Here is a 10,555-nt window from a genome sequence, read left to right as displayed (position 1 = left end):
CGTTATCACGAAAAAGTTAATTTTTCCAGCTTTGTAGATTGGAACTCATGACCTTCACTTTAAAAAAAGAGACTCAAACGTCTACATCACCTTTGAGCTTTTATTTTGTAACGTTCTTACAAATTATTGCGATTGTATGTATAGATTTTGAGAGGTAGCAACTTGTAACACAAATTTTTTTTTTTTAACGGCAAGATTTGCATCAGTGTATCATTTATTTCAACGACACTCATCATTTGCACACACACAGGCGTTCGGGAGGAAACCCGAATCGCATTACAGGAACCCGATCCTTTAACCATCCCGAGGGGCAGGCGGACCGGGTTTGAATCCTGAATGGATCTGGGAGAAAACTCCCCCTGAGGTCAATCTGGATATCCATATTTCAGGCAGATTAATTGATACACTAGAAAGTAAAATTATCATAAAACACACATAAGAGATGAAGTTAGTTAGAAACTTCACATTTCAATTTCATTATACTAAACTCATATGTAGGAATGTCAAAACGAATTTGATTGCTAGGAGATGGTTGACCTTTTCTAGTATTTTTTGAGCTAATTTCTTACTGCTTTCATGCATTAAGTTTTGAAATACGTTTATTTGTTGATATAATGGTCGGTTATAGTTTAGTAGTGTTTGCTTGGACGCATCAATTTGATCTTTAAATAAAATAGTAATAAAAAGAAGAATATGTTATAAAATATCTAGATTGGATGTTAATTTTATTATTATTATATTTCTTGCATAGTAATATTTTATGCTATAAATAGACATGTATGGTAGCCATTTAAGTTGCACCATTTCTCTTGAAATATCAATATCAATATTTTTCTCTCTTTCTTCTCTTTTTTTTTCTCTCTTTGTTCTTATAACCATTAAAGGTAGTTATAAGCCTACTGAATTATAACACGTTATCAGCACGAAGAGCTTAGTGTAATCAAAGGATATCTCAAACGATCACGAGTCACTGATCAAGGTATGAAATTATTAATAATTTTCAGACTCGAATATATCAAACTTTGGACTACTAACATTTTGAACTACTAATTTTTATTAAGTTCTTAGTGCATTTGTATTGTTCTTATTATATGGTTGGCTCTGCCACCTAAATTATATATGGTCGACACTGTCGCCTAACTATCATTTATGTTTACTAACTTTTATCAACTTCACTAACATTTATATTTATGTTATTTAAGTTATATATGGCCGGTTATACCGCCTGAATTATATTTTCTGTAATCTAACTCTTATTAACTTCACTAACATTTATATTTATGTTAATAAGACCTCATGATTGTACGCAACACGTCATTTGACAACACGGTACTTTATGTACGCAACACGTCATTTGACAACACGGTACCATGGGTCGAGATTAATTCCGATCAATACGAATACGATGGGGTCTTTATATGTTATCTAACATTTATGATTACTTATGCAATTAATCATTATTTATTTCATGCATACTAATGTTTATTCTTAAATTTATAATTTTAAAAGTTAAAATAAAAAAATAGTTTGTATTTTTATTAAAAGTAAATCTTAAAAGTTAAAATAAAAAAAAGTAGTTTGTACTTTTATTAAAAGTAAATCTTAAAAGTTAAAATACAAAAAGTAGTTTGTATTTTTATTAAAAGTAAATCTTAAAAGTTAAAATAAGAAAAAGTAGTTTGTATTTTTATTAAAAGTATATCTTAAAAGTTAAAGTAAGAAAAAAAAAGGGATGGTAAAATGGAATAGTTTTTTGTTAAAAATGAAGTATTGAAAATGAAATGGTCTCCTTCTATAACTAAAAAAAAATATATACTTTTATCAAATGAATTTTTTTGTGGCCGACAATTTCAAACACGAGTCCGTGTTTAGTTTATCAAGAATATCTCTTGCTTTGGTGAAAGGTCACGATCACGATATCAGGTGTTGTGAAAGAATTAAAAAATTGGTCAAGTGGCCTTTTAAAAACTAAAAAAAATTTAAACAAAAAGTTTTTTTTTATATATTTATAATTTACGGGTAACGTAAAAAAAAGGAAGTTTTTTAAAAAAAAAAAAACAAAGAAAGTGTTTAAATGAGTTTTACAGAAAGGGGGAAAGCAAAGTAAAAAAAAAACTTTTTTCCAAACAAAGGTAAATGAAAGTAGGACTTAATACAAGAAAAAAGTAAACATCTCCTAGACGTGATAAAATCTATCAATGATAAGTATTAGACTTGATGAGCTAAATGTGACAAAAATGTTTCAACATGTCTTATGTTAATTTTCTAAAATAAGTTATTATTATTCCGAGTTTAACACATATACATATGTTAATTAAAAACAACCTTTTTGTTCTTATGTAGTGTTGGGTTGCAATTTTGGTTGTATGTCATAATTCCATCCAGTAGAGTGACAATAGAAAACTTTTGATGATAATCAATAAAAAACTTTTTTCCAAACTTGTCAAATGTTTTGTTAAAAACGTGACCGTTGAAAAAAGGAGGTTGAATAATAAAACTTAAAAAACAAATTATTTTTTTAAGAGTGTGCATCAAAATGGCCCGTTTAATAATGGGGAGTAAAAATATAGTCAAATTGTTTCAACGAACAAGGGTTCAATTGGATGTCTCTTAAAAAAAATCCGCGGGTACGGGTGATGGATCCAATGGATCCGCATCCACGACCCGCGGGTGCTATCCCTAATTGTGACAAGTACAAATCAACTAAAAGTCTAAAAAATAAATGCTCTTATAGGGACCAAATGTTCACAATAATTGCCTAAGCTAGATATGAAACAAATAGTTCATAAAAAAAAAGGTCGTTGTGCGTTTTCGGGATGATAGCCGAAATACACTTACAAAAGTAGGTCAGCCGTCAATTCTTTATGGCCATATCAACGTAGATCAATAAAATCATTTATGGTTTTGATAAAAGATTAATTAAAAATTAATTATTTTTTGGTCTTGGATTCTCGGTAACAAAAGCAAAGGTTGTTTTTGGTTGCCACAACAAACAAGACAGAGGTTGTTGACTTTTGTTGTTAAACATGGCACAAGTGAACAATAACAATAGATTATTGTTTTTGAAAAGAATAATGATGCGTTAATTTTATTGTATAAAATAAAATTAAAGAAAATGGTTTTCATTGATGACTATGAACAAACGCAAACAAAGTGTTTGTGGTATTTGGTGATTAAAAAAAAAGTGCATCTAAAGCTTCTACTGAAAATAATATGCATCTAAAGCTTCTACTGAAAATTAATGTGCAAGGTACAACATATAACTATATGGTCAAATTCATTTGAGCCTTCGGAGTCACAAGTATATGATGTATATATATTACTCAATTAACAAAATAGTAAATCGAAATTAATTCATATGAATAGTAAAACGAAATTAATTAATTTACTATTCACATAGAAAGCGCATATGATAAAAAGCGCATATTATAAAAACGCATATGATAAAAAGCACATATTATAAAAGCGCATATGCTGAAAAGCGCATATGATGAAAAGCGTAGCGCATATAATAAGCGCATATGATAAAAAGCGAATATGATAAAAAGCGCAGCGCATATGATGAAAAGCGCATATGGTGAAAAACACAGCGCATATGATTAAAAGCGTATATGGTGAAAAGGATATATGATGAAAAAGCACATATGGTGATTTATGAAAAAAAAAAAAAAAAAAAAAAAAACACATATGGTGATTATTGGAAAGCACATATGGTGATTAATGAAAAGTATATTGTGAAAAAGAATCACAAATGTTTCTTGAAAGAATTCAAGGTAAGATATATGAACCAATTCATCCATCATGTGAACCATTTTGATATTTCATGGTTCTAATAGACGCATCTAGCGGATGGTCTCATATTTGTATGTTATCAAGCCGTAATATGGCATTTGCAAAGTTTCTTGCACAAATTATTAAATTGAGAACACATTATTCTGATTACACCATTAAAAGGATGAGACTTGATAATGCTGGTGAGTTAACATCTCAAGCATTTAATGATCATTATATATCTACAGGGATTGTTGTTGAACATTCAGTTGCTCATGTGCATACACAAAATTGGTTTAGCTGAATCAATAGATAAACGCTTACAGCTAATAAATAGACAATTGATAATGAGTACAAAACTCTCAATATTTATATGTGGACATGTAAATTTACATGCTGCGACATTAATTCGCATTATACCATGTGGAAGTCGTAAATATTTTCACTTAATACTTGATTTTGGCCAAGAGCCAAATATTTTCTACCTTAAAACATTGGTTGTGCAGTGTATGTTTCAATTGTATCACCACAACACAATAAAATGGTTCTTCAAAGAAAGATAATAATATATTTTGGATATAAAACATCTTCAAAAATAAGATATATTGAACCCATAATGGGTGATGTTTTTACAGCACGTTTTGCTGATTGTCATTTTAATAAAACATTGTTCCCTAGATTAGGGGGAGAAATAAAAATAAAAAATAAAATGATGCTTCATGATGTGAACATCAATTAAGGTATATTGAACTCACACAAAAGAATGTGAAACGAAAGTTCAAAAATAATGCATATGCAAGAACTTGCAAATTAATTACTTTATGCATTTACAGATATAAAAAAGTGACTAAATCATATATACCAGCGATAAATGCTCCAGCTCGAACTGAAATTCCAAAAGCTGGCAATAATGTCACTGTTGAGTCTTTGCCACGCATCAAATGTGGAAGATCAATTGGTTCCGAAGATAAAAATCCTCGAAAAAGAAAATCAGCTGATAATGAGGTAAAAGAAAGTGTTCAAGAAGAACCACAAATCAATATTCCTTCTGCAGAGGATATTGATAAATGTAAATACTAAAATTGCGATAAACTATGCAATATTATGGAACCGAAATGAAATTAAAATCTCTATGAGATATTTTCATATAATGTTACAATGACATCATGAATAAAGATGATGATCTGGAACTAAAATCTGTCATTGAATATACAAAATGGACATGATTGAGCTCAATGGAAAGGAGCAATACGAGCTGAATTAGAATCGCTCGATAAAAGAAAAGTTTTCGGATCAATCGTTATCACTTTTAAAGATGTGAAACGTATGGGATACAAATGAATTTTTATCCGAAAAGAAATGTGCAAATGAAGTTACAAGGCAAAACTAGACTTGTAACTCAATATTTTCCACAAAGACCAGAAATGAATTAGGAGGAAAACTTATCCTCCTGTAATGGATACAATTACTTATTAGACACTTAATCAACCTGGTAGTTATTTAAATGCATCTCATGAATGTTGTTACTACTTATCTGTATGGATCACTTAATAGTGATATATATGAATATACCTAAAGGGTTAAGGTATCATAAGCATCTAATGTAAAACCCAAGGGAATATATTTCATTAAATCACAAAGATTTCTAAATGGGTTTATACAAATGGGACGTATGTGGTATTACCGATTAAATGACTATTTGATAAAAAAAAGGGGTATAAATATAAACTTATTTTGCACGTATGTTTTATAAAAACAATGTTCGGATATGAGATCGTAGTTGTTTATGTCAATGTTCTTAACATCATATGAACAAATAAAGAGATCTATGAAATCATTCAACTTCTAAAGAATTATTTTGAAATGAAAGATCTTGAAAAAACCAAGTATTACCTTGGATTGCAAATTGAGCATATGCCTAATGGTTTACTTGTACATCAACAACTTATACCGAAAAGATTTTAAAACATTTTTTTTAAAGACAAACTCATTGTTGTTAGATCACTCAATATTGACACTGATCTATTTCATCCCTGCGAAGATCATGAAAATCTTAACAGATCGGAAGTTCCATATTTTAGTGCAATTGAGGTTCTTATGTATCTTATAGATTATACAAGACCTGACATTTCTCTTGCAGTTAATTTGTTGGCAAGATTCAGCTCAAATAACAATGGAGCGGGATCAAACACATATTTTGATACCCTTGAGAAACTGCTGATTTAAAATTATTTTATTCTAACGTTTCAAAACAAGATTTGGTTGATTATGTATATGCAGGTCATTCATCAAATTCTCATAAAGATAAATCTCAAACTCGATATGTATTCCTAAATGGAGGTACCACAAAATCATGGTGTTCTTAAAACAAACACTTGTTGCAACATCATCAAATCATGACGAAGTGATTGCATTATATGAAACTACTCGAAAATGTGTTTGGTTGAGATCAATGACACAAATCATTATTGATTATTGTGGACTAGAACGCTATAAAAGACTAACAACTATCTTCACCAACAACTATATATGAAGATAATGCAGCTTGCATAATACAAATGAAAGAAGAGTATCAAAAGTGACTGAACAAAATATAAATACTGACGAGGCGCCAAAGCCATAGACGGTCTTAACGGTCATAAGTTTGATGGAAAAGAATGGTATGTTGGTAAGGCTCAGAAAAAACTACAAGGGAATAGGAATTGAAACAAGGGTTTGAGCAAACCATGAAGGAGATTGTAGACAAATCACAGGGGCTAAACTTGTACATAAAAGATTTAGATGATACAGTTTCAGATGAAAACCTCAGATTCTTCTCATATACTCAAGATCTCGTAAAAGACAACCAGATTAAAATGAGATACGTTCAATCAACAACTCTGCTGATCTTTATACCAAAGCACTGCCAACTGCTATTTTCAGAACACACGTTCATAATATTGACATGAGGCATGTTCAGAAGATGTAACAACTCAGACGTTGCCTACTTGAGGGGAAGTCAACTCTATGCTGCACTCTTTTTCCCTTAGCTAAAGTTTTATCCCAATGGGTTTTCTTTAGCAAGGTTTTTAACGAGGCAGTACTAGTTATTCTCTAATAAAATTGTCATCCAAGAGGGAGTGTTATAAAATATCTAGATTGGATGTTAATTTTATTATTATTATATTTCTTGCATAGTAATATTTTATGCTATAAATAGACATGTATGGTAGCCATTTAAGTTGCACCATTTCTCTTGAAATATCAATATCAATATTTTTCTCTCTTTCTTCTCTTTTTTTCTCTCTCTTTGTTCTTATAACCATTAAAGGTAGTTATAAGCCTACTGAATTATAACAGAATAAAGTCTATTTGGAATGACTAATTGTATAATAATAGATTTCCCGTACAAAATCGACTCCTTATAGTGACTACGTCTCTACATAAGACTTATATGTTACATGTAATTTTTTTTTCTTTTCTAAAAAAGTATTCGTAAACAGGGGCGAACTTATGAAAGGGTAGGATGTGGCACCCGCCTATAGTGGATTTGCAATTTTTAGTACAAATTTTTTCGATTTTTCAATTTTGCCTCTGTGGATTTCTTTTTTTTTTTTCTTCCCAAAACCCTTCATATTTTGTCCCAAAACTTTCATATGTTGCTCCAAAGTCTTCATTTTTTGCTCAAAATCTTCAAATTTTGGTCAAAAAGAAACTCTATATTTTGCCCCCAAACATCCATATTTTGGGAAAAAAATCTTTACATTTAAAAAAAAAAATTCGCCCGCGATGAAAAAATTTCCTGACTTCGCCACTGTTCGCAAACATCTCATAAAATTTTGTGTCTAGGGTAAAACTCTTCACATTGGACACACCATATATATACTCGTAGTACTTACACTCCTAAAAATCTAAGATTAGGCGACGCAAGCTTTTTTTGGCACACCAATATGTTAATCAGGGTTGCAGTACATAGACATGATAATGATCGATATCTTTTTTATTGAATGAATAATGTAAGGACCACACACCACAATATATAACTAAGAGTGTAAAACCTAATGAGCTGGAAAACATTATGGGCCCTTATAAGATGGGCTAGTGTACATAAATGATAGGCTAACATATATTAGTAAAATAGCCCTCTAACATCCCCCTGCAGTTGTAGCGGGAGCTCGGCGAACGCTTAAACTGAATCGAAACTCATCAAAAAGTGCAGTAGGTAGGCCTTTGGTGAAGATGTCAGCAAACTGATACCGAGATGGTACATGAAGGACCCGAACATGACCCTTAAGAACAAGATCACGTACAAAATAGATGTCAATCTCAATGTGTTTGGTGCGCTGGTGTTGCACCGGGTTGCCTGACATGTAAAAAGCACTAACGTTGTCACAATAGACAAGAGTAGCAGATGAAAGCAGGCAATGGAGCTCACGTAAAAGATTACGAATCCAGCATGTCTCTGCAACGGCGTTTGCGACTCCACGATATTCAGCTTCGGCACTGGAGCGTGACCGAGTATGTTGCCGTTTAGAGGACCAAGATAGAAGATTATTACCCAAAAATACACAGTATCCAGATGTAGAGCGGCGAGTAGAGGGACAACCAGCCCAGTCAGCATCTGAATAAGCAACCAATGAGCAAGTGCTAGATGAAAACAGCTGTAGACCAAGATCCAGAGTGCCCTGTACATAGCGAATGATCCTTCGGAGAGCAGCCATATGAGGCTCTCGAGGATCATGCATAAACAAACAGATCTGCTGGACATCATAAGAGATGCCAGGCCTGGTAAAAGTGAGATACTGAAGAGCACCGGCAAGGCTGCGATATAAAGTGGGATCCTTAACTGGGGGGCCAGCAGTGGTCAGTTTGGTACCAATATCGACCGGTGTGCCACTAGAATTACAACCAACCATGTCTGCACGCTCAATGATCTCAGATGCGTACTTCTTTTGAGAGAGAAACATACCAGAAGGAGTACGAGTGACAGCAATGCCAAGAAAATAATTTAACGGGCCAAGATCAGTCATGGAGAACTCCTGATGTAATGAGCTGATAACTCAATGAAGAAAGGATGTTGACGAGGAAGTCAAGATAATATCGTCCACATATAATAACAAATAGGCTGTGTCCACGCCGTGCTTGTAGATGAATAAAGAGGTGTCACATCTACTGTGTTGGAATCCAACACGCTGAGCATAGCCGGCAAATCGCAGAAACCAAGCTCGAGGAGCTTGCTTCAATCCGTATAAAGATTTCTGCAGAAGGCAGACATGATCGGGACGAGTAGGGTCACGAAAACCAGGGGGCTGATGCAGGTAGACGGTCTCAGAGAGAGTTCCATGAAGAAACGCATTCTTGACATCTAGCTGATGAATGGGCCAGTGCCGAGATGCAGCAAGACTAAGTATAGTCCTAATAGTGGCCGGTTTTACAACCGGGCTTAAAGCCTCATCACAATCAATACCAACCTGCTGGCTTCGACCGTTAACGGCAAGTCGAGCCTTATACCTTCTCAGTGTACCATCTGCATTAAACTTGTGCTTAAACAACCACATGGAGCGAACTATGTTCGTATCTGTGGGGCGGAGCACAAGAGTCCAAGTACCATTTTTAATTAAAGCATTATATTCCTCCGTCATAGCGTTATGCCAGTTAGGGTCGGTAAAGGCGTTGGAATATGATTTTGGTGTAGGAGAAGGTGTGGAAACTTGGAGATTAAGACGTTGAACATGTTTGGTGGTTCCAAGGCGGTGTCGAGTAACCATAGGGTGAGTAGAGGTCGTGTTTTGAGGTGGTGGGGGTGGTGAGGGTGCGGGAGTGGGAGGAGAAGGAGGGGTATGAGGAGTAGGAGGAGTGGGAGTGTCGGGTGATGGTGGGGTCGCCACAGGAGGTGGAGATATGTCTAAGAGAGTGCGAGAGAATAGATTTGGAGGAGGGTCAAGAAACTCATATGATGGGGATGAGGAGGTAGTAGTGGAGCTATAGGGGAAGGAAGTTTCATCGAAGGTGACATGACGGGAGAGAATGATTTTGTGAGTGGCGAGGTCAAGACATCGGTATCCACGATGATTCGATGGGTAACCGAGGAAGATACACGGGGTGGAGCATGGAGCGAGTTTGTGAGTGTTGTTGAGGTGAGGGTAGCAAAGACAACCGAAAACACGAAGAGTGAAGTAGTTGGGTGGATATTTGTAGAGGCGTGTGTAGGGGATTTCGTGGTTTATTGCTGATGAGGGTAGGAGATTGAGTAGATAGGTGGCCATGTGAATGGCCTCGACCCAAAAAGTAGGGGGTAGGTTTGCTTGAAATAGAAGGGTGCGTATGAAGTTATTGATAGTACGAATCATCCGTTCGGATTTCCCGTTTTTTTGGGAGGTTTGCGGGCAAGAAAAGCGTATTTGAATACCGTTGTTTTGGAATAATTGTTTAAGTTGATTGTTGTCGAATTCACCGCCAAGGTCGCATTGGAAGGCTTTGATTTCAGAATTGAATTGAGTTTTAATGTATGCACGAAATTGAGTGAATTTATTAAAGACTTCAGATTTATTGTGTAAAGGAAAAACCCATAAGTAATGCGAGTAACGATCTAGGAAAATGACATAATATTTGTAACCACTAAGACTCGGAATAGGTGAAGTCCATATATCTGAGTGGACAATATCAAATAACGAATTAACATGAGAAACGGAACTACTAAACGGAAGTCTCACATGCTTTCCAAGTTGACATGCATGACAGAGAGCAGGAGACTTCGTATTATTACATGTAATAGAATTATTAGAATTAAGACGACGAAAAACAT

The 10,555-nt window shown here is 34.1% G+C and overlaps 1 protein-coding gene across 1 annotated transcript; it reads right to left on the bottom strand.

Annotated features, from left to right (window-relative positions):
• Positions 1 to 7,895: 7,895 nt before the first annotated feature.
• LOC139868332 (uncharacterized mitochondrial protein AtMg00810-like) lies at positions 7,896 to 8,780 on the bottom strand. Its single transcript, XM_071856666.1, has one exon. It carries the CDS (start codon positions 8,778 to 8,780, stop codon positions 7,896 to 7,898), a length of 885 nt encoding a protein of 294 aa, XP_071712767.1.
• Positions 8,781 to 10,555: the final 1,775 nt, after the last annotated feature.

This window comes from Rutidosis leptorrhynchoides, chromosome 9 (genome assembly GCF_046630445.1).
Source record: "Rutidosis leptorrhynchoides isolate AG116_Rl617_1_P2 chromosome 9, CSIRO_AGI_Rlap_v1, whole genome shotgun sequence".
Classification (NCBI taxonomy): Eukaryota; Viridiplantae; Streptophyta; class Magnoliopsida; order Asterales; family Asteraceae; genus Rutidosis; species Rutidosis leptorrhynchoides.
The sequence above is the reverse complement of the archived record's forward strand: the minus strand, read 5'-3'. Positions and strand labels throughout refer to the sequence as shown.

Coding starts and splice junctions, on each gene's coding strand:
- LOC139868332 (XM_071856666.1), bottom strand. CDS start 8,780: ATGACTGATCTTGGCCCGTTAAATTATTTTCTTGGCATTGCTGTCACT.